The 24,700-nt window shown below is 45.5% G+C and overlaps 1 protein-coding gene across 5 annotated transcripts in view; it reads left to right on the top strand.

Moving 5' to 3' along the window:
- The window catches only part of FAM178B (family with sequence similarity 178 member B), a 184,660-nt gene that overhangs the window by 70,115 nt on the left and 89,845 nt on the right, over window positions 1–24,700 (top strand). For 4 of the 5 annotated variants that reach the window (XM_053401559.1, XM_053401558.1, XM_053401557.1 and 1 more), the window contains 3 exons: window positions 9,485–9,590; window positions 15,102–15,278; window positions 17,509–17,606. In XM_053401559.1, coding sequence (XP_053257534.1) covers window positions 9,485–9,590; window positions 15,102–15,278; window positions 17,509–17,606 — 381 coding nt within the window. The remainder of the gene's footprint in view (window positions 1–9,484; window positions 9,591–15,101; window positions 15,279–17,508; window positions 17,607–24,700) is intronic. The other variant, XM_053401561.1, reaches the window with a different exon arrangement.

Genomic DNA, 24,700 nt, shown 5'->3' with positions numbered 1-24,700 from the left:
GCTGTGCTAAGCAACCACGTTGCAAGGTGGGCCAGATGTTTCTGGCCTTGTCACATGCAACCACGCTAGGAGGGAAGTTTGCTGCCCAGATTGAGTGCAGTCCCAGCTGTAGCCCAGGGCCCTTCCCAGGAGAGGGTGCGCTTGGTGGCTCACGAGTCGATGAGCTTGGTCCCCTTTCTAGAAGGCTGGAGGGAGGCAAATAGCCCTTTTGCCAAGAGAGGGACCTTCCAGGCGGCATCCTGATTTGCTTGCACCTTGCTTACACCGTGGTTAGATGATAGCAGATAGCTACTTATTTATTTTAATGTTTATAATCTACACTTTCATATCTAAATATCACAAGGTGCGTTACCAACTAAAAGCACAGTATTGCAGTAAAACAAGTTAGAAATGTCAAGCACATCAGTAAAAGCTGGTGGAGCTTTTGTTCTTTACAGGCCAGTTACATGAGGTGTCTTCAACCTTTTCAGACCCAGGACCCACTTATTTATTTATTTATTTATTTATTTGGTTTTATAAACAAGAATAACGTTATACAAATAAGTATACCAAGTTTTCTCATGTCATTTGTATATCACAAAAATAGCATATTAATGTGGAAAAATATTTACAACATATGTTTCATTATTAGTGGTCAATGTATAGGTTCTTGGTTCATGAATTGCTTTAAACAATTAGGGAGAAAAAAGGGGGAGGGGGAGGGGAATGGTGAGTGGGGTGGGGTCAGGTGGTTATGCTTCTGCTCTTCTACTTAGTGGGGGGGGGGTTGTGTCAGCGTCACTTGTATGGGTTCTCTTACTATTCATTTGCTGTGTTTCCTTGGTGGTGAGAAAGGTTGCGGGGGACTTAGGGTGTGGTTGGTTGTCTTTGGTTGGCTGTAGTGAGAATTGTTTTTATGTGTGAGCGGAGTGTGAGTATGTATTTTTGAATCAGTTTAGCCAGACTGATTCGTATGCTGTCGGCGGATGCTTGTCATTGTCTTGTTGGGCTGTGTACATGATAAAGGGGAACCATACCAGGGTGAAGGCGTCGTCTTCTATTTGTCCCTGGGTCAATTTCAGTTTGTTGGCTAGTTTTTCTAATAAGGCCGTTTCCCATACTGGTACCATGGGTCCATACTTACTCCTGACAGGTCTCTCCAGTGTCTGGCTATGATGTTTCTGGCTGCTGAGAGCAGGTGGGTTATGAGCTCTTTATGGAGTGGGTTCTTTTCTTTTCACTGATAAGTGACTTCTTTTTGCTGTTATGGATTTAAAGAAGGGTTTAGACCACATCCTGTTCCACTGGGTGGGGTAATCTAATAGCCTATGTTGTCCTCCCATTGCTTTTTGATTACGTCTAGTGGGGTTTTGGAGCAGTATTTTGTATATTGTGGATATCATCCCTTTGCCATGTCTCTTTGTTGTTAGGAGGAGGTTTTTGAAGGTTGTCAAGAGCCTAGTTGCTGCTGACTTTACTACTGAGTTATTTAAAGAGGGCATGTAATTTGGTAGTGTGTTAGCCAGGGGCATGCCCTAGTTTGTCTTGTATTTCTTGTGTTGATATGGGTTTGTTGTTTTTGTAGAAGTCTGCTAGGCGGTACTGTATAAGCCTTTGGCTTGGCAGGTTTATATCTGGAGGTTTTGTGCTGCGTGGTGGAATAGTGGGTCCCAGGACCCACTTTTAATCCAAACATGCATTGGAGAACCCGTTTCCTAATCTTTCTTACTCACTAGTCAGTACTGACCCACCAGCGGAAGACCAATGAGTTATACAACATAATTCATCCTGATTTGCTTGCAGGGTATATTTCCACAGCTTCCTCATCAATCCTAAACTTTTCAATGCATTTCTCTGTCACTTCAAAAGGTTAAAACTTTTTTAAAAAGTGAATTTGTTGTTTAAGGATCCTTTAATCACCTTTACACATAACAGCTGTCTCCTATTTGCCACATTCTTCTTATAGTGTCTTATGTGAGATCAGTTGGACTTTCCACACCCCAGGGTTGCCTCCTGGCACAGAAACAGAAATTCAGGAAATAGCACCCAAGGCATAGGGCCACAGGATTGGACTGAGACATTTTGGCACTTGAGATTTTTTAAAAATCCAAGTTTTGTGCGAGTCCCACTGAGAGGCCCTTGCTTAGCTCCACTTCATTTCCTGGGGCTTGTTTAGGAGGACCTTGCGGGGCACTGCAGCCTGGGAGGGACGAATCTGTCAATTTCTCTCCGTTGCTCCTTTTTACAGTTTGTGATCCATATTTCTTCATCAGTTTCTGATTTGCCATTTTTAAAAAGTCCTAATGAATATTCATCAGCATTTTAGAACAAATTTATCCTAATGTGCATATTTTTGTGTGCAGTTTTGACTAATCCATACATTTTTGCAAAGCATTGTTCTATGTTATTTTCACTCATATATTTATTTTATTTTATTTATTTTATTTTATTTATTTCATAAAATTTATGTAACACTTGCTTTTAGAAAAAAACACCCTCAGAAAGCTGTTTACAAAAAGAATCAAGCAATAAAATTATCAATAAAAAACAGTTAAGACAGCTGTTTAAAACATTCAAAATAATTAAAAACAAAATAACCTAAAAACAGATGAAAACACATGTCAACATTAGGTAGACCTGCCTAAAGAAAAATGTTTTGAGCAGGTGGCAAATGGAGCCTGCCTGGCGTCACTAGGCAGGGAGTTCCAAAGTGTGGGAGCTGTCGCACTCAAAGACTGTATTCTTACAAATGCAGAATGAGTTTTAGGACTGTGTTTGTGCCAGCTCCGCAGATCAACGAGGGCAAGTGGATATATACTGGGGTAAAGTCGTCTTGCAGGTGAACTGGTCCCAAACTGTGAAGGGCACACTTGCCCCTGGCACACACGTTTTTGCAGCATCACAGCATTGGGAGAAATGCAAATGTCAAAGGACAGCTGTGTTTCAGTCAGTGTTAGAAACTGAGATATGAAAGCTAGGAGCTAAAAGGCACCTTAAATCAATGTTATGGACGCAACAACAGAATGTCTAGGCACGATACAACAAGAATACAAAACTGGAAGTGAATGAACTGCAGCTAAAATATTATGTTCATTTTCACATGGTCTAGTCCTTGCCCTGCCCACCCCCCTAATATTCTTCTCCAATCTTCAGAGAGTAGCTGGAAGTGGGCAGGCAGAAAAAGGTCCTCCTTTCCTTCCACTCTGCAGTTTTAATCTGAAATCTTAGGTGCAGTACTGTACCCAGAGCTCAGAAACTACTTGCGCTAACGAAATTCCCTGTCACAAAATGTGCCTAGAACAATGGGAGTTTCAAAGACTGGTTTCAGTTCACATATTGTTTGGGAAAGTGCAAATTAGGTATTTTCACATCACAGTGGAATTCAAACTGTCCTGAATTTCTCTTCCCCCACCCCTCAGTTCCTAATGGTGCCTCCAGGGAGTTCTGCTACTCTGACAAGCAGGCAAAATCCGTCATCTCAGGTGATGACTTCACCTTTGCCTAATGCTTGCCATGTGCCTCTGAAGCTTGACATCAGCCCAGACGCTGGTTCTTCCATCTCTGGGCAGTGGAGGAGTAGCAAGACATTTGGACAGGGCTGACTCTGCCATTAGTCTTGGGTGGCAGGCGCTGGGAGGGCAGCCGTGGCAACCCCATGGCTGTGCTCTTTTTGTGTGTGAGAGAGAGACCAGAGCTATGTATGCTATGTGCCTGTTCTGCACTCTGATAACTAGCCAGGGGGGAGGGCCAAGCCACAAAACAATATAGGGTAATGATGCTGCCCTCAGATGTGATAGAGAACACTATTGCATTCAAATATAATGAAATAAGATTCAACTGCCAGGCCAGCTGGCTTCTGTACATAGAACATCGGGGTCTCCATCTTGTCCTTCACCTCAAGCAGCAACACTGACTTGCTCCAGCCCAGCTCTTAAAAGTGACTGAGAATCTGAGGCCACATTTTCCACTGTTCAGTAGGAAGAATTTCTGTTCTCAGCAAGCTGTTTTCCCCATCATCCTTTTCCCTCTGATTGCTTTTGTGTGTGTGTCCTTGATAACCTATTGAGTGCATAATTCCCCCCTTTGAACGAGACGTCTTGTGACCCTTTCCAAACCCTTGACCTTGGGCCCAGTGGTAGCCTCTCTGCTCCATTCTCTCAAACTCTGCGCAGAGCCAGGTGTAACTTCCACTGCCTGGCAGTCAAGAGGCTTCCCACCCACAGGATTAACAGGCGGGTTTGCTTTATTAAGGCTCTATTGTTGCCAGCGCCTGGGCAGGCTGCCAGGTCCCCTCCTGCTGTGTTTGGCCTTTGTGATTTGCTCTGCACCAATCCTCCTCCTCCTCCTCCACCATCACCTGATCGCTTTGCACCTGAGCAAGAGTGAATTGAGCTGTTTTTACATCGCAGCCAAGGGCTCATGCCATGTCTTATTCTCCCCTTTGCTCCTTTAGCTCTCGATAGCTCTGGGAGGGGAGAATCTAGCAGCTGTCACGGGGCCTTAGCTGAGCTTCTGGCTCAATCCCATGGCTGAATGAGCATAACACACAAGGCTCTGATTCCCTTCACACCTTTCCACTTATTTACATGAGCAGAGATAGCTGAGGTCCTTTCAAAGGCTGTAGCAACATAACATTTACCTCTGTGGGAATGTGTGTGTTTGTTTGCTTTTAAGCAATTTGAGCAGCGGATGCGTGGGGAACACGTTGCTCTGGAATAGAAAATCCAACAGCCTAGGAAGCATTCATGGGGTTCGTCCATTTGTTGAATGGTTTATATTGCTGTTTTTGATATAGTTTTTTTTGCTTGCATTTGGTTTCTATAGAAAGAAAAATGGGGAAATAAATATTAAACTGAAATGAAAAATCCTGTTTTGTTATCATGAGGGACGGGCAAAATACTGTGTTCTCTTAAAAGATTTGACTGACTCGCATACCTGAAAAATCAAGTTTGAGGCTGGAATCCTAACTACCTTTCCCTTTTTGTAAGTAGACATTGTTAGGATTAGTAATAATAATAATAATAATAATAATAATAATAATAATAATAAAATTTATTTATACCCCGCCCTCCCCGGCCAGAGTCAGGCTCAGAGTGGCTAACATCAGTAAAATTACAATAAAAACATAATAGAAAAACCAATTTAAAATACAGGTTAAAATGCAATTTAAAATGCAGCCTCATTTTAAAAGTAGCCAATAGATCAAAACCTAAGGGGAGGGAAACATAAGGGTCAGACTGAGTCCAAACCAAAGGCCAAAGAACAGCTCTGTCTTGCAGGCCCTGCGGAAAGATGTCAAGTCCCGCAGGGTCCTAGTCTCTTGTGACAGAGCGTTCCACCAAGTTGGGGCCATTGCTGAAAAGGCCCTGGCCCTAGTCGAGACCAAACTAACCACCTTGCGACTTGGGACCTCCAAAGTGTTGTCATTTGTGGCCTTAAGGTCCTCTGTGGGCCATACCAGGAGAGGCGGTCCCGTAGGTACGTGGGTCCTAGGCCATATAGGGCTTTAAAGGTCAAAACCAGCACCTTAAACCTGACCCTGTGCTCCACTGGGAAGCCAGCGCAGTTGGTAAAGCACTGGATGAATGTGATCCCTCAGCAAGGACCCCGTAAGGAGCCTTGCCATGGCGTTCTGCACCCGCTGGAGTTTCTGGGTCAGCTTCAAGGGCAGCCCCACGTAGAGTGAGTTACAATAATCAAGCCTAGAGGTGACCGTCGTATGGATCACTGTGGCCAGGGCGAGAAAGGTAAGGGACCAACTGCTTAATACGGCGGAAATGAAAAAATGCCACCTTTGTTGTGGCTGCAACCTGCGCCTCCATGGAAAGGGTGGCGTCAAAGGTTACACCCAGGCTCTTGACAAAAGGCGCTGGCACTAATTGAGCCCCCGCAAGAGATGGGAGTTGGCCCCCCAACCCCATGTCATCCCAACCCAGTCAGAGGACCTATGTCTTCAAAGGGTTTAACTTCAACCAGGTCCCACCCAGCCATCCAGCCACAGCTTCCAAGCATCTGGTCAGTGTGTCCGGAGCCAAGTCAAGTCGGCCGTCCATCAACAGATAAAGCTGGGTGTCATCAGCATATTGGTGACAACGCAGCCCAAAACTCCAAAAAGTCTGGGCAAGGGGGCGCATAAAGATGTTAAAAAGCATCGGAGAAAGGATTGTGCCCCGCGGGACTCCACACACCAAGGAGTGCCACGGCAACAACTCCTTCCCTAGCGCCACCCTCTGTCCCCGACCTGAGATAAAGGAGCGCAGCCATTGTCGGACTGTGCCCTGAATCCCCATGTCAGCAAGGCAGTGGTTCAAAAGATCATGATTGACCATGTCGAAGGCTGCCGACAGATCTAAGAGAATCAGCAGTCCTGACCCGCCTCAATCCAGCTGTCTACGGAGATCATCTGTTAGGGCGACCAAAGCCATCTCGGTCCCATAACCAGGGTGAAAGCCGGACTGAAATGGATCCAGAACCGATGTCTCATCCACAAACCTGCCAAGCTGTTTGGCAACTGCTCTCTCAATTACCTTACCCAGGTACAGAAGATTCGAAACTGGGTGGTAATTGGATAGATCTAAAGGATCTAGAGATGTTTTCTTTAAGAGCAGATGCACCACTGCTTCCTTCAACTCCCCTGGGAAAGTCCCTGTGCCAAGGGACTGATTGATGATCTCACCCAGGGAGACCTGCACCTCGTCTGGGCACGCTCTAATCAGCCAGGACAGGCACGGGTCAAGGGGGCAAGTGGTAGGCCTTCCAGCTCGGAGGAATCAGTCCTCATTGGCAGGGAGTATCCGGTCGAAATGGTCCAATACTGGACCCGAGGACAGTCAAGGGGCCTCCAGTTCTGTTACTGTATTCAAATTGGCAGGGAGGTCATGGCAGAGCAGGAAGACTTTCTCTGCAAAAAAGCTCGCAAATTATGCTGTTAGCCACTAAAAATCCCGTGTGGAGTTTCATAACCTGCAACTCGCAATCCATTCTCCCTTGTGTCAAGGGCTGGATGATGTCATGGATGCTGTGATGAAACAGAGACGTCTTCCCAGTTATGGTTGGCAGAGTAGCTAAATTGCAGCTAGGAAGCCAAATCTTGAAATTTTATTTCCTGAAATTAGAATAGAACAGTGTCCAAACACTTGTTAAACTATTCAAAAGCTATTACCTGTATAACATATAGCTAAAGAAGATATATGCAAAATATTTACATTCACATGCTTATCCAAGCATGGGCTTGGTTTTTCTTAGTTGAAGATTACAGCTTCTTCCTTAAACATTCAAACAAGTGGTGTCTTTCCCTCTTTCCAGTCCTTGCTCTCAGCCTTCTGCACATGACCTGCCTTGGCCATGCAGCTCCTTCTGAGAGGTTTCCCCATTCTCCTTCCTGCTTCTTTGGGAGAACATCAACTTCTGTGCATCAACTTCACATGCATTCATCCAGAAACATGAGCACTCCTCTCCTCTATTGCATTGAGAGGGAGAATTCTCTAACACGGTCTCTTCTTCCGTGTTCATGGAGATGCCACCATTACAGCCAAGTCACTCACCCACAAAACAAAATGGATAATGAGATACCTCCCATGTGACTAGAGTTAACCAATCACACAAGAGTTGCTGGGGAACATTCCAGAATTAGACGCACAGAGTATGCATAAGAAACACTGTGCAGCCCCAGTTATATTGTCACTGTGTGAATGTGGCTGGTGCAGACAGGAAAGTGGAGGGCCATTTTTATGTCAAATTTGCAAAATTCCCTGTTATTACATACCCTCCAACATTTCTCCGATGAAAATAGGGAAGTCCAATTCCATAATGATAATTTGGCCAAATTATCATTATGGAATTGGACTTCCCTATTTTCATCGGAGAAATGTTGGAGGGTATGTAATAACAGGGAATTTTGCACAGGCAGACAGATTCTACCTTTCAGCCAAAGTTGAGTTTAGATTCGTATTGCCTACACATTTAAGCCTCGTGTGGAAATGCCTGTGCTTTGGAATAAAGAAAGAGTTAAAGATGGTGCTGCTGTGTGTGTCCCCCCCCCAAGGAAATTCAAGAACAGTGCTTGTTTTTATGAGATTTCTCATCAACAGGATGGTAAGAGTTAAAAATGTGGTATTAAGAAACGAGAGAACTTTCTTTCATCCTGATTAAATTATACAGTCTTCAATGTAGGTCAGACTTTTGAGCTAAAAGCCTTCTAATAATAAAAAGAGGCATTTTTTAAAATCACTTTCGGTTATGAAGAAGAGGAAGAAATAAATAAAAGAGAATAAAAGGCGGGTGGAATCATGGCTGCCGTCTGATCCTGCATGTTCAGTTTCAGCCCAGAGCAATCTGAGATGGCTGAGAAATTGAGCCTTGAAACTGAAGGTTTCTAATGGGAACGAAGGGTGGGGGCTGAGAAGTGAGGTCCCCCCCCCCAAGTTAGATTTGCTGAGCAGAAATCTGGAGCAGAGTGTGAAATCGCCTTTTGCTCCACGTTGCCATGATGAAAGTGTGTGTTGGAAGCCCTCCACTCCCTGGGTTAGGATGAAGTTATTTCTCAAAACAGCAGCTGGCAACATGCCAGACTCAAGTGGTTTCGTATGGGGAGGGGAGAGGGGGGGAGACTCTGAAAAAGCACAATTATTCCAGCTCTGTCCAGTTGAGTTTACTCAGTCCCAATGGAAAGAAAGAGTTGCAACCAGTGCTTTTTTGTGACAGTCCTCACTGGTATGGAGAATAGTCACCTCTTTTTTTTTTTTTTTCTTTTTTGCTGTCCAAGACCATTTTGTGTTGACACCTGCAGCACTTTTATCAAGTTATTGGTAGTGGCACCCAATTTGTTACCAAAAAAATGGGGTGTTGGGGGACGGGCAGTACCTCTGGTATGGGACACATCATGCTCCTCTTGGGGTAGTTCTTCCACCTTTGGTCCACACCCTGCGCTCAGCAATCACCTTTGGAAACTATTTTCAGATTGTTCCCATGGTTAATGGTTGCAAACTGTACTGGTGAATGATCATTTTTTTAGGCTAGAAAAGATAAAGAGTGATCTATGGTCACCAATGTCCCAAGATCAGTTTTCTGATCAAAGCATTCTCTGCATAGAGAATGGTAAACTGTGACTTACGGATTTTAATGATATAATTGATGTTTGCATCCAAAAGAGCTTGAAAGAAACTGCTCTGTATATAGTGTAATGTTATAATAATGTACCTATGATTCTCCTATGAATGTTCTGTGTTAATGTGTTCATTAATCTCATACTTTTGTAAACTTATTAAAGGTTAGGGTTAGGGTTAGGGTTATAAACAATCTTTTTATCCATGCTAAAATTTAAACAATGTTCTGCTTTCATTGCGTGGATAAATAAGAGAGTGAGGTTTCCTTTCTCGTGATCAGATGCTGTTCAGTTTGGCATTCCCAAGGTCTTCAGCCTCGGACTCCAGGCCTGGTGCTAGATCATCCAGGGTTGCCCTTGGTCGCCCCCTGCTGACCTCCTCCTTGTTCCTCTTGCCTCAAGGGTTTCTGAAGACCTTCCTGGCTCCGCAGACACTGAGAGCGAGAGCCTTCCCGAGGGAGCGTCTTGGCAGCTCACCTTGACATCAGTGCTTGGAGATCTATTTAAGGTAAGCGTCAAGCAAAACACCCGGTGCATCCAGACATAGCTACTCCCAGCTGTCGACCCAGCATGAAAACATGCCCACTGCATTTTGGGCACACTTCCCAATCTCTTCCTCCAGACTGAATTTAGGAGAAGCCTGTTTTTCCAGTCTGCAATGGAAACTGGATTTGTACAGGGTGGGTTGGCAGGCCCTGGTGCCAGCACTCTTCTCAGAGCAGTTTTTCAGGGGTTAAAAAAGCTGTTTGGTTTTTTTAAAAAAACAAACCAACCACCAAAGAAGAGTTTCATGCAGGGTACTCACAGAGGGGGGACGGGGGATTAAACAAACAGCTTGTCTGAATCATGGGGAGACAGGCGCAGTGGAAGAGGTGGTTATGATTTGATTTGAAGGCTGTACATGAGAGGAGTGAAGGTAACAACTCACTGGCAGCATCAAAACCTACACCTGCTCCTGTCTCTGTTCATACGCAACCACCATTTTCTGGCTGAGACACAGACAGTGAGGAAGGGCTTTAGATTATCTAAAGCAGGTTCTGGAAACTAACATTGCACATGATCTGCTGGGAGGCCCAGAATGTGATAGGTTCCAGAAAGCCTTTTTTGTCAAAGACAAGCCATGTGACTGCCCCAGATTCTGGATGAGGAGGCCCTATTTAATAGCAAAGACCCAAAGCCTAGGTGCCCTCAGATATAAAATCCTTTGACTCAATACACAACACCCTCAACATGTTTTGGAGTGCAACTCTTGTCAGCCCTGACCATTGGCTGGAGCTGATGGGCATTGTAGTCCAAAACATCTGGAGGGCACCAGGTTGGGGAAGACTGAGCTAGGCCTGGAAATAAGGTTTTGACTGGCATTTACTGTATTTCCACAATCTGGTTCTGATGTTAGCTAATCTGGTTTCATTCACCCTGTGTGTGGATTAGCTCCTCTTGCCTCCCTGCAACGGCCTGCTCCTCTGCCTGACATCCTCCTAATCCGCTGTTTGTCACATACCACAATCATCTCTGTGGCAGCTAATTGTGATGCCCCTACTCAGGGGATTAGGATTTTCAAGTGGTGATGGGGGAAAGCACTGCTGAAACCATCACAACCTGAAAGTGTCAGAGCTATTTGTTACACAGAAGCATTCCTGGTGTGACAGCGTGAGCCCAGAAATCTGATGCGCCAAGAAAAATGCTTGCAACAAGGACCAATTTTCCGTGCTTTGTGTGTCATACTGCTCAGAAACAGGGCTTGGTTAAAAACTTTTAAAAGTGAGCTGCTGAATCAAATGCAAGGGCTGTGAAGCAGGGTGATATTCCATGGATGCAATTTTTCTTGTTGCTATGAAACTGTGACAGCAGCGCAGTTACATTTGCAGAAAACTGCAACTGATGTGCTAGGTTTCTTTTGCAGGGGGGTGGATAACATTTTTCCAGGGACAAAGATGTGGTTTGATAGCTAGGGGGAACATAACACCTTGCAACAGAAGCACCGTCTTCAGGGAAAGGCACCACTCCTCTACACCATCAAAGGCTCTGGTTGCTGGAATTATGATAAATTATGCAAAACAAGCTGGTATGTGTGGGTTTTCCCAATCTGAATCATTTAGATTGGGAATTTGAGCATGCTTTTGAGTTTTAGGACTTGCTTGGCCGCAGGGGAAAGAATCACCATATTCTGTCTCCTTCCTGGGGGCTCTAAATGGAAAGCTGCACAGAAACCGCTCTTCCTTTAGTTTGGCCTTGTGGAGGTGAAAATGGGTGAATAACTGGCATGGCCAATGCTGACACTTAGCTAAGCCAGACAGCTGCTTGTTTGAAGATCCTATGGGACAAACCCTTAATCCACCCTTCCTGTGCCTGTTCTGGCTCTTGGGACTGAAGTAAGGAGGACGTCCTAAGGTTTATACTAGCAAAGGAGCAGCATGTTCTTTCAGTGGGGGGAGCATCTGTCTTCCCCAGGCAAGAGATGAAGACACAGAGCAGGTCTCTAGTTCAGGCTCCTCCATCGCCAGGTCATACAGTCCCCCAACTAAATAGCTGCTGGAGCTCCTCAGATTTACTGTTGAACACTTCAGATATGCTGGACAGGTATTGCCTTCTGCATCAGAGGGGAAACCAAGTCACAAAGCGGGTGTTAATCTGCTTGAGAATTGGCAGCAATGAGGTGCTAGAACAGGGGTCAGCAGACTTTTTCAGCAGGGGGCCGGTCCACTGTCCCTCAGACCTTGTGGGGGGCCAGTCTATATTTTGGAGGGGGGGGAATGAACAAATTCCTATGCCCCACAAATAACCCAGAGATGCATTTTAAATAAAAGGACCCATTCTACTCGTGTAAAAACACACTGATTCCCAGACCGTCTATGGGCCGGACTGAGAAGGCAATTGGGCTGGATCTGGCCCTCGGGCCTTAGTTTACCTACCCCTGTGCTAGAACCTGGATTGCCCCATGGTCCACCACTTCCTTCTGTAACTACTTAGACCAACAACTTCATTCCCCGACTTGAATAATTCAGCAAGATACTGCTTTGGATTTCCATCCTTCCTTGGCCAGTTCCACTGCAGCCTTCAGCACAAAGAGGTAGGCTGCCTCTTGTTCTCCTTGCTCCTCCTCAGCAAGGGAGAGAACCACCAGTTCTTTCTCCTTGTATTATTGCTGGAAGAAGTTCAAGAAACGCCCACAGCGACTGAGACAGCCACGAAGCTAGAGGCTGTCCAGACAGAAAGGGTTCAACAGGTAACCTAGCCAGGAGTGGCGGCAACTTACGCACGAGCAACCCCTAAAACCATTACACAGTCTTTGCAATCAGAGCAGGTAACTGGGGTTAGCAGAATGTTGAGTTCAGGCTGGAGGCAAGGCTGGTCTGGTCCAGGTCAGAGTCAAGGCAGAAATAGATCCAGGGGCATAAGGCCTGCTTCCAGGCAGGATAATTAACAGAAACTCCAAAATTTTGGATCCCCTCCAAACCTGTGCCAAAGTTTTGTAGTTGCTTTGCAGCATTTTTCAAGGAAAACCCCACGTTTTGCACCACCTCACAAATTGAGTAATTGACACATCAAACATGAGTTCAGTGGTTAACACCCCAAAATCCAACATTGTCTGATTTACTCCAAACTGGTGCCAAAGTTTGGCAACAGTTTGGCAGCATTTTGCAGTGAAAACCCCCTGTTTTGCAGTGCCCCACACACTAATTGCTCCTCAAACCTAGGGTTAAAGCTATCGCCTCAAAACCCAATAAACAGCCTGTTTATTGAGCATTCATCCTGATTTCCTTGCACAAAGTTTCATGGAGGTTAGATAACACCTGCTATTTATTGAGCATTCTGATTTGTTTACAATGTTGTGTCAAGTTTTATCCTACACTTTCCAGTGCATTTTCCTGTTACTTTCCTTACAGCAAAAAGCCCTTATTTTGGGGGGGGGGCAGTTTTGCTGCTATTCCTGTGTTTGCAATTTGTTTTGCCTGTTTTTAATACTGAAATTAAAATTGTGACCTGCCCTGAGACCTACTGGTGAAGGATGCAATATAAAATAATAAATAAACAAACAATAATAATAATATTAATAATACCACCATATAAAGGTGCAATTAACATTTTGTTGCACCGCCCACTACTGCCCATCCCCACTAGCATTTGGCACCCCAAAAAGAATGGTTAAATATTCCTCAACAAACCATATCTGTTAATCTTAATGATTAGTGATCGTATCTGATGTCAGAACAACATAGTCATATATACAGAACAACAAGCAATATAGGCTGCCATTGTAAAACAAATAAGGCTGATATACAATGTATTTTCTGGACTTGTCCAAAAATGAAGAAATTCTGTCGGGCGATGATAAAAGAAATAGAAACAGTCACAGGGTACAGTGGTACCTCGGGTTAAGAACTTAATTCGTTCTGGAGGTCCATTCTTAACCTGAAATTGTTCTTAACCTGAAGCACCACTTTAGCTAATGGAGCCTTCAGCTGATTTCTGTTCTCATCCTGAAGCAAAGTTCTTAACCCGAGGTACTATTTCTGGGTTAGCGGAGTCTGTAACCTGAAGCGTATGTAACCTGAGGTACCACTGCATACACTTTTAGTAGATCCATTGGTTATCCTTTGTGGATATATTAAAGACCATGTTATAACGGATGATAAAAGACTGGTTTTTAGTTTATTATGCCTATGCTCATATAACCATAAGTCATAATTGGGGGGAAATAAGGGCCCCTTTGTTGGATAATCAGTGTGGGACATTGTAAATATGATCAAATTAACTTACTTAGTCAAAGTCAGAGCAGGCAGGCAATCTTATTATTGTTTTATAGAAAAATGGAGTGCATTTATAATGTATTGGTGTAATAAAGTACAGGAAAAAGCAAATCCACACATTTTATTAGGTATATGATAATGCATTTCTGTATAATTATACAGAGACTTTATGTAGATCAAGAAAGCAATATGTACTATAAGTTTCCATTATTATACTTTTTTATTACTTCTCTTTTGTTCTCTCAAATTAATATTGTATATACGTGGTGGGGGGAGAAATTATATATAAAGAGAGAGAAAGAGATAATGCAGCCCTTAGGCTGGAAAAGGTTCCTTAGTCCTGGGTAGAAACTACAAGGAGACCAGCAAAGGAGCCCCTTAATAATCAGTCTGAAGCTGACTTCTACAGATAGGACTTCAGAATTATTCGCACTTACTTTTCCTCTGCTCTTTCCAGGCATGGTCTGCACTTTTTAGCTCCGTATCTGAGCACTGTGTTTTATTGCTTCACAAAAACCTGCTCTTTAAAGCTCAATCAGAGCAAATGTCAATCCATGGAAAGCCCAACTTGACATTTGCTCGGATTCAGCTTTAAAGAGTGGGGTTTTGCAGGAAGAATTTGGGGCAAAAAACCAACGCATGGTAAAGCAAGGACCTGTGCCTGCAAAGAGTGGGACTAAAAGTAAGTGTGGACAAGCCCTGGTGTCTGGCTTCCTTGGCATGTTCTGTGTTGCGTTCTCATGGCCCCCCTGAAAATGCACTGGGAGACTCTGCCCATCTCCAGGCTATTGCTCTAAAAACACAGTATTATCGTCTGTATTGCTGCTAGACTTTTTCACCCATCTGGCACTTCTAATCTACAAAGTGCTTCTCTATCTTTGTTGTGTTAGGTGACTTGTTCTTTCCACATTATAGAGGGGAACTAATAGTGAGAGATAGTGGCACAAATTCACATTAGAGGTGGTCCTCAGACATGGATCTTGCTGGGTCCCAAGCCAGTGCTCAGTGCTTCAGGCCACGCTGATCACTGTGCTGTGGCAGGTTGCAGTTAGAAGTAGGACTGATCTGGGAGCTTGGATGCCTGCCTGCCGGCTAGCCATGAATACATGCCAAATTAATCTGTATGCCTTATCCAACTGGTGTTGGAGAACCTCTGGGATGCTCTTCTTAAGATATTCCTGGTGGGTCAGGCTTGGGGAAGACCCCTTGCCTCATTCTCACCCTGCCACATCCTCCTGACACTGTTTGGGTTTCTCCTTTCCTTCTAGTTCCTGACATTGTGTGTGGCGTCCCATCCGCGCTCCTACCCTGACCGCCAGCGCTTGGCCCTCCTCGTGTTGCTCTGCCGGCTTGGCCTGGACAAGAACCTGCGGAAGCATCCCCAGACAGGGCTTCAGCAACTGCTGCTGGTGCTGTTTGAAGGCATCCAGGACTGGTCAGAAAAGGTAGTGACCTCTCCAGTTAGTACACCTGTGAACAGAGTTGCCTCCCCTTTTTTGCTGACTCTGCTTGTGTGTCTTTGACATTTCCATGTCAGACTTTCCCATGTCCAGAAAAGCTTCACCTGCTGAATTTCTGTCTGCCAGGCTGCTGTCAAAGACAAAGGAGCGGTAAAAGAGTTGCCAGTCTTTCTTGTCAGGGCAGGATGGGATTGGCAGATTTCAGTCACAATGCACAACTAAAACATCACTGGTTTAAGCTCATTACCAATTTTCCTGCCCAAGTGTGGGAAAGGAGACAGATTCTCTCTTGCACAGACTTCCTGTTGCTTTTTCTCAAATGGAATGAAAATTATAATCCACTTTAGTTAGCAGTCTTGTCCACACAGGATGTTTAATGCCTGTTTGCAGGGGTGGCCTGTCCTGTTTGAAACGGGAATGTCATCTTCCTGCTCCCCTGCCCCCTCTTGCACTTCTGTCGCCTGAGGCATGTGCATCACCCTGCCCCTTGGGTGGGCCAGGTCTGCAAATCCAAAACTGCTTGTGTCTCAGTTTTATTGCAGCTTCCACACAACATCCTCATCCAACTGGCAGCTGGCCCTTACTCCCAATTAATTCAAATCTTCCTGATCCACAGATAATCTATTAAGGGAAGAAAATCCAATATAAAAATCTCATGTCACCTCACCATGGATGCACTGAAACACATTGTGTGGGTGGTGGTTTCCCCCCGCCCCCAAGACACCACACATATGTAATGAATTTTTGCTGGGTGCTACACATTGCCATTCTTTCTGTTTGCTGTTCAAGAAAACACAGCCCTAAGGAAAGGATGCCGCATGCCTGGTTCCACCAGTTGTGGCTGAAGGCACATTGGCAGTATATTAATACTATAGCCTTAGAAGGAAGAATTTACTACTAAAAATTCTGCACCTTCAGAGTTTGAGTTTGCTGTTATTATTTTATTCTGTAAGTCTGCATTACTTGTTCTCTGTTACCTGTTCTTTTGGTGCCTACATGTTCTTGAATAATAATAACTTTGAGTATACAGAACAGGAGTGGAATGTTCGGTGGTTTCTTTTTCGTGATTTCTGCTGCTGTGCCCATTCACAATATCCACCCTCTTCCGTTCTTCTAATCTTTGGCTTAAAATAATTCTACTTTTTGGGGATGGGGAAAACAAATGTGGGTCAAGCAATCTGAATAAGTGATACAATATAAGGAAGTGTATGCATATTTCCTCAAGATACATGATTTATTTGGGGCTTAGATTTTGGAAGATTGGTTTTCATGTTGGGGGTCTACACATTGTCCTGGTTGTGGATAACAGCAGCAGCAGCAGGAGCAGAGCTTTTCAGTGTGCAATACTGGAGAGTCCCTGCCCATAGGCACTGCTTCTTCCTACAATCCATGTGTACCTTCTTCTTGTCTTCAGAAACCTGCTGCAGCAATAGGGTTCCCCTCCATTGGGGCCCTGCTGATTCAGGCTTGTCCTCTGCCTCTTTCTGCACCACAGCCAGCAGCATCTTCCATTCAGCTGCTTAATTAATTGCAAGGCTTAATGAACCCCTGGCTCGAGCTTTGGTTCGGCAATTCCCTGCAGAGCCTGACAGAGCTGCTGGCATTTGTATGCTTCTGTCTGGAGCTGACATGCTTGGCTAGGCTGAGGTTGCAGCAGCCTGCTGGGTGGAGGCAGGCACTGTGCTGAGACTGCTCCAGATCAGATCTCCAACGCCCCCTTCCAGCTGCAGCCTGGCCCTGAACACCCTTAATGGGAAAGAGTCCCCAGGATTTCATACCAGCTGTTGGTTAGAGGGATGTAGCTGTGCAACAGGGAGAAACTCAGGCTAGTTTAATATCAGCTGAGAGCTAGTGAGCAAAGGACATAAGAGCTGCACGGAGCATCAGGTTGGCTCCATGTTGCTTGCTGTCACCATGCAGCTGAGCAGACATCAGGCTCCACAAGAACTTGTGGAGGGGTGAGGGGTGTGGCCTGAGGAAGGACATGTCTCAGGGAGAGTTCAGAGGGCCAGCTAGAGAGGCCTGAGGCCTGAGGTTCCCTGCCCTGGTTTATGGGAAGCTTGCAAGCACAGCCTGCATAGCCTGCAGATGTTCACTGGAGCTGTTCATCTTGAAACATCACCCACCCACTCCGTCTCCTCCTTCTCCCCATAAGTAACCATCTCAACCCACCTCCCCGGCAACTTCACAACTGACACATCCTTTTCTTTTGCAGCTGCCAGAATTGTGCAGGTCCCTCTGCCATGTCTCACAGCACCATCACAATTTGGTAGCTGTTGTGCGTTCCTTTCCTGACACCACAGCCAGAGGACGGTGAGTTTGCCCTTGTTCAGTAAGAACGGGAGGGAGGATGACTTGCTGAAGAGATCCTGGAAGAAGTGTGGCTAGATGTCTCTGGAGGCACTAATTATTGCAAGTGCCCGCCATACTCAGACCTGAATGTTTCCAGGGGATGCTTGATGCTAAATCAGAAACATGGCCATGCAGTGAAACATGCTGTTATCTGGGAAGTCCCCTTCTCTTTTTCTCTCTCTCCCAGTGCTTCCACTCTGCTCACAGCCTTTTCCCGATTAGAATGCCAGATCCTTCCTAGCCTCCCCTGTCCAAACAGAGTGTCTGCATGTTGAGAAATGTGTGCTTTGGAAAAAAAGAAGGGGGGGCAGGAGTGTCTATTTCAGACCACATTGTTTAGAATGAGAACACGGTGCAACTTAAAACTGATACCACAGGCATCATATTGTGATGCACTGAGGGAGTTGGTGGTGGGACTGATGATAACGTCATCTCTGACATTGACTGGCTTCACCAACCCAATGTCTATCATGTTGCCGGGCTGTGAGTGGAACAGGCAGAGGATCCTCTACTGTGGGGCAGTAGTAGTAAGAGTTTAGGAAAACAGGAGGAGGCACAGACTCCAATTTCAGCAAGCCTAAGGAAGCACAGAGGATTCGGAAAGGAAGGCTGGAAGGTGGGAGTACTCCAGAGGAACATCAGAAAAGGGAGCAGAAGGACAAGAGAACGGGCAGAGGTGGAAGCACACATGGCCCCAAAAACAGTTTCTTAAAAAGTTACAAGGCCACCCAAATCTCTGGCAGCTGCTGCAGGAGCAGATCTGTAGTGTAAAAAGTGTTAGGATAATGGAATTTAGAGGATTTAGCCCAGAGGCTGTTCCCTATGCAGAGACTGCTGCCATAATCTCTTGCTTGCCAGCCTGTCTCCCTTCTCCAGCTCCTGTACTAACTTTTCAATCCAATCACCATGAAATGAGCATACTACCCTCAATCATAGTGTGCCGTGATGACAGTCCAGCAGTCATGCTGTGAGAATCATGTCGTTGCACGTGCACGACAGAGCATTTGAATGGTGCCTTAGACTGCATTCTACATGCAGTGGCAAATCCTTGCCCTCATCAGAACATACGTCTCAGGGCCCCTCCAGATGTCCTTGCTGTGTTCATCATGATTTGTGCTCAAGATGCTATCGGGGCAAGTTATACACAATAACGTTTCCCATTCCATTTCCACCTGCGAAAGGTTTGGGGCAGTTTGGGGGCAGTCAGGTGCACTTAGTGCACGCACCGTAGTTTCCTGCTGAAATCCATACCTTTTTCTATACAACAAATGCTCTGCTTGTAGTAGTGCAGGAGTGCCTTGGCAATGTGCAGAAATGTGCTCTATCTGCCTCTGTGTGATATAACCCCTCCCACATACTTCCTGCTGATGCCAAATACTGTGGCATCCTGTAGTGGAAACAAGCTATGGCTCAGCACAGCAGTCACAGCCTGAGCATAAGAACTTCAAAGGTGCAGAAATAAAAGTAGGGTGTCATGGCATCCTGCACTCAGAGAGGATATGGGAGAAGATGGGAACACAGACAATGGCATGGACTGCGTTAAAGTGTAGGTGCAAGAATGCAGGAACACGGGGAAATCAGCACAGAACAACGGATAAAGCCGTATGAAGTGTGAATGGTCCATGCCAAAGGCATTATTCATGTGTAAGTGATATCTTGCTGCATCCGCCTGCGAGAAACACCAGTCTGGATGTGCCCTGAGGAGGAGAGAGCGTGAGTCTGGGTGCTGGTGGAGGCAGCCCCCCATCACTACTTTCCCCTCCCAAGAATGTGTGAGCCAGGGTCTCCTCCACAGAAGCCCATCCCACACCATTTCCCTCCCTCAGGAAAGGGGGCATTGCATGATTAAGACCTCCTCCTTAAGGCCTTCTCATGACTGGTCATCATGGTGGACTGCCCAGCTGGTGGTGTTTGGTGCTGGAGACAGCAGTCCACACACCAGTTGTGGCACCGGCCATGCCAAGACCACCATCCCTGATGTATGAACAGAGAAGCATGGAGATGGGGAGAAATACCAGCTGGTGTAAGAAACATTTGCAGGGAGGGGGGTGTCTTCCATAGTTCCTTGGTAGTGTGGTAGGTGGTGGTTGTGCACGCAGGAATTTCCTAGCCAAAAGGTTTGCTTGAAGGCTCCTAGTCCCACAGATCTGATAGACAGATTGAAATGAAAAGGGACAGGGCTGCCAGGGGCTATGTGTGTTTCTGAAGGTGTTGATGTTATTCCTGTTCAGGGGAACAAAAAGGGCACTTGGCAGCTTTACGGAGGACCTGAGCAGAAGCTGCAACTTTAGGGTTGCTAGATTAGCTTATGGCTCATAGGAAGTGCTGCATTCTATGCATCCCTTGGAAATTTAAAGCATTGCTCATCTCCACATTTCCACACGTGTCCTCTTGTGGGAGCCGACTTAAGCAGCAGATCTGATGGGGAACAGTTGCTGGAAGGGAGTGGCCCAGATGAGAAACCCCAAATCATCTGTAACTACACAAAGGCCTCATCTCCTTTCTGAAACTTGCCGCTCTTCATGGGGCCCATTTCCTTCTTTGGGAGGTGGGGCAGAAATTTCCAAAGATTGCCTTTTCCTTTGCACATTGCTTGGGAGAGGAAAGGCATTCAGCCATCCATTCCTGGGGTCAAGAGTTCAAGTCCCAGCAAAGGGAAGCGGAAGCAGAGGGGTGAGCTGAACTCCCATGGCTTCCTCTGCGCACAGGCTGCTTCCACCCCATCCTGCTCACTCCCACCCAAGCCAGCATGAGAGCTCACAAGGGCCTCAGGAGATCAAGGCCAGGCCCAGAGGAGGGAGAGAACTAGAGGGGTTTGAGAGTTGGTTTGAATAAGGCCTTATGACCCTCACTTACAAAAGGAGGCACTGATTTTCAGCCCAGTCTTGTGCATGTTTACTGTGAAAGCTATTTGGCAGTGGAACGGTCTCCCTCAGGAGGTTGTGGACTCTCCTTCCTTGGAGGTTGGATGACCATCTGTCATGGATGCTTTAGTTGAGATTCCTGCATTACAAGACAAAGGTTGAACTAGAGATCCCTTGGGGTCCCTTCCAACATTCCATGTTCTATGATTCAGTGGGCTTCTTCCAAAGTATACAGGACCACAACCTTACAGTTTATCCCCTCTCAGTGACTCCTGCTTGTTTCCACGTGCCAGTTCAGCTAAATGAGGGCTGTCGAGTGACTGAAGATCTTTTGTGTGTGTGTTATTATCAAAGAGTAAGCTTCCTTCCTTTTCTCTCCATTCCTGTCCACTTTATCTCACCTACCCTGAGACCAAAAGTCTTGCCAAATGGTCTCAGCTCATTGGCACATCTACTTCTTCTTTTGCCTGACCACAAATGGAGCTGCAGGTCAAACCAGTCACTTGTATGCTTAGCAGTGCCTGGCCAGTTCATGGCTACAAAACAACATGAACATGAGCATCCTGGCCTTTCACTAAGGCTCCTGCCTGTACCTGCCTGTACCCCGTTGCTCTAAAGCCCTGCCCCCCACAACACACAGTTGCTGTTCCTCAATTATTAGCTTGTCAGGAAATGTTAAGCATAATAGTTGTTCTAGGGCATTCTTAGACTTTTGCAGTGGACTGTCTACTTCTGTTACTGTGAGGGACAGGGCTGCTCATTAATACTCAAGTACATGAAGCCCTTCCTTCTTGGACGGAGCTGAAGTGGAACACTGCATTTCGCAATGGCCCTGACAGTAACATGCCAGTGCTAGCTATTCTTCTATAGGTCAGTCAGTTTAAGAGAAGTAGCCCAACCAATGAGAAGTTGGGGGTGTGTTTTTATTGCATGGAATACATATATCCTTCCAGAAGTCTGTGCTCTTCAGGATCAGGTATGTCTGTCCTCCACCCTGCCCTTAAATGCCCTCAAAATCCATTTCTGAGGAGACCTCCTCACTTTGCCTCATGGAAGGATTGTGGGGTGGGGTGAGTAAGGTCCAAACAGACCCTAAGTTTTCTTTCTGTCTTTTGAAAAGTTAGGGCAGTTCCAGAGGTTAAAGCAGGATAATAACTCTACTTAGCTTTGTATAATCCTGACAGCTTTGAACAGGCATTAAGTATTTTATCTCCTTTCCACAGGCACAGAGGGGTGAATGACTTCCTTATGTAATGAGATAATAGTCTGAAAAGTGACTTACCACCTCCTGGCTCCCCATAATTTGCATTCATTCCTCAGCAGTGCTCTGCTAGGGGCCTGGACTCCCGAGTTCTCTTCTCAGCTCAGCTCCGGGTGCCTTTTTTTTGTGCATTCATGAAGTTTTGTGCTCATGATGATATCAGGATGGTTACATGTTATCCTGCTTTCAATACAGTTTGTACCTGCAAAAGCTCCAGGGTGGACATCCTGCTTCATTTCCCGTCAGTGCATGCCCTGTAACTTCCCACTGAAATCCTGTAACTTTTAATACTGCACATATTGGGGTGGGGTGCCCCGCTTTTGCGGCAGAGTGCCCTTCTGGACAGCAATGACGCAGTAGCATTGGGGAAGCATTGCAGAGCGGCTAATAAAGGTGAATGGTGTGTAGACTGTCCTGTTTAAATCCACCGCTAATACTCTGTTCTTGTGTCAATGACACAGTACACCTCCCAACAAACACCCATCTAGAGGGATCCCAAATCTTCTCCGTGGTTTGGAAATCTTCTTTTTGAGAAGTATTTAGACCTGCATTTTAGACAACATATAAATTATTCCTCAAGATCATCTATATTTCTGTCCAGCTTGAATGGCTCTAATCTACACTGTAAGCCTCAGATGAGATGAGATACTGGCCAATGTGGATATTTCTCTTTTAATTGCGGCACAAACTGGACATGGCAGTAAGGATCCCTTGGCAGCGCATTAGGGGTGAATAGGAATAGGAGCAAGCGGGAGATCTTCTTAGGGACCAGAGTTGCAGGTTAGGAAGGTTTGAGATAAGTTCCCTTTCTGAATTTCCCCCTCCAAGACTAATAGCAGCATGGGATTGATTTTTGTTAGGATTATAGTTGCATTGTTGAAAATTTTGTGTGTTTGGGGAAGGGGCTCACACCAGTTATTATATATTTTTATATCCCTGATTTCCTTCTAAGTGACGCATTTAACAGCTTCGTGTCTTGTTTTCTCCCTTGGGCCATTTATCCCCTCAGAATCAGCCCTCCCCCCATTACTTTTCTATCTATAAGGCAAAAAAGGGGGGAACCCCATATCTTTCCTTTCATGAATGAGAAAGCAGCGGGGAGGAGAGGAATTTTGCTCAGGAAAATAGCCTGGAGGGGAAGGTTAAAGTAGCCCATCCCCAGTTGCCATGCTGCTCCAGGCACATTTTCAGCCCCCTGTAACTAAATTTCAGTTGTTGACTTTAGCTGATTATAATGCTGTAGTTATCATGAAGTTTGACAGAGTTCCCATAATATATGCTCTTATAAAGCTTCATTAACGTGTGACTCTCTTATAATATAGTCTTTTTCTGCAGTTTATTCTTGACTAGATCCAATAATAGATGTTTAAACTTTGCTGAGAATGTTGCTCCTACCCTTGAAATCTTCTTCCCACCCAAATTTGAAATGGTTCTCCAAAGTTTCTACACACACACAATTTTCTTCTCTGCAAAAGCAGGAATGCACCTTTTCAGAGGCAAAACCAAAAGCTTTTGAGGGTTAACCAGTTGCTGATAGAAGTGCCTTCCATGCTGCAGGATGCCAGAAGCCATGGAGTCTTATTTCCATTTGAAATCTTCCTGTTATGATTATCCTTCCAGTATCCTTCCTCATACACACACTTAAAAAATAATAATCTTATTTTTATTCCTGAGGTTGCAGAATCTTCCGTGCTCTGTCCCCCATTGGCAAGCCCCCCCCCCCCCAGTATTTATAGAAAGGCGGTGGGAGGGAGTTGGAGAGAAAAGAGAGGCTTCCAATTAGCATTTTTAAAATGCCAAAAGAATGTGACAGGAGACAATTATAGCTTTTGTGAAACAATTTGCCTCTTTCCAGGGCTGGCCTGTAACATTTGGGAGAACCCAAAGAGCCCCCATCTCCCCAATGCAGTTCAGTGGGAAATTGTCTTGTGCAAGCCCCACTGAAACGATTGGGAGATGCTCAAGGGCAGCCGCCCTCGTTCATTTCAATAGGATTTGCATGGGAGAACGAACCACTGGATTGTGCCACAAAGGTCTTCTGTCTCCCACTCTGACTCCCTTAGAGGCACCCAAATGGGGAGGGGGTGGGAAATGATTCACGTCACATTTAAAGGCGAACCTACGTAGTGTGCGCTTTTTGAAGCAAAACACAGTCCTCTTTTGAAATTCACATTTCCCTGAATTTTGCAATGCAGTTTTCCAGCCCACTAGATACATATAAAATGCATGTGCATATGTAACGTGTACACAAAAATGCATGTATTGGGGGAAATAACATTAAAAATGCCTTCAATTAGAGGAAATCGTTTTGCAAAAATATGTGCACAAAGCAAAATTGTGTGCAAAAATTTGTATGTTAGGAGCCATTGATGGTGAATTTTCATGAGGTCTTTCCCCCGTGTTTAATACAAACTGATGTGGAAATGTATACAGCTGAATTTAAAATTGAAAAAATAAATGAGAAAGTAAGAGAAACTGAAGTTGTGAGATTTGCCCGTCCGTACATGGCAGATATGTTTCCTGGGCCATTGTGGGAGGGCCACCTCTTCTTGGGACTTCTCCGTGTCCCATGTCCCAAAGCAGGGCTGCCCCTGACAGTTTCTCCCCACTCCTCCTGCTGTGCCTTCCGCAGTGATTCTCCTGTGAGCCCTTGGCCTGGAGCTCCTCCTCCCCTTCTCCCCTCTCTTCTGTGGATCCTGCTGGACAGCAGCCCAGCTGGCTGTATAAAACCTGCTTTCGCCAGAGAGGTTACTTGGAGTTGAGTTTTATTTTTCCCTTTGGTAGCTGGGATCAGCCTACTGGCATGATGCCAGCTGTTTCCCCTGAGCACAGAGGGGAGGAGGGGAGGTTTGTTGCTGTACGGCTCACTCTCACTCCCTTATTCTACCAGGCCCACATTCAAAGCAGGACCACGCTTCCCTCTGAAGGCT

The sequence above is a fragment of the Podarcis raffonei genome, chromosome 8 (assembly GCF_027172205.1).
Source record: "Podarcis raffonei isolate rPodRaf1 chromosome 8, rPodRaf1.pri, whole genome shotgun sequence".
Lineage (NCBI taxonomy): Eukaryota > Metazoa > Chordata > Lepidosauria > Squamata > Lacertidae > Podarcis > Podarcis raffonei.
The sequence above is the reverse complement of the archived record's forward strand: the minus strand, read 5'-3'. Positions and strand labels throughout refer to the sequence as shown.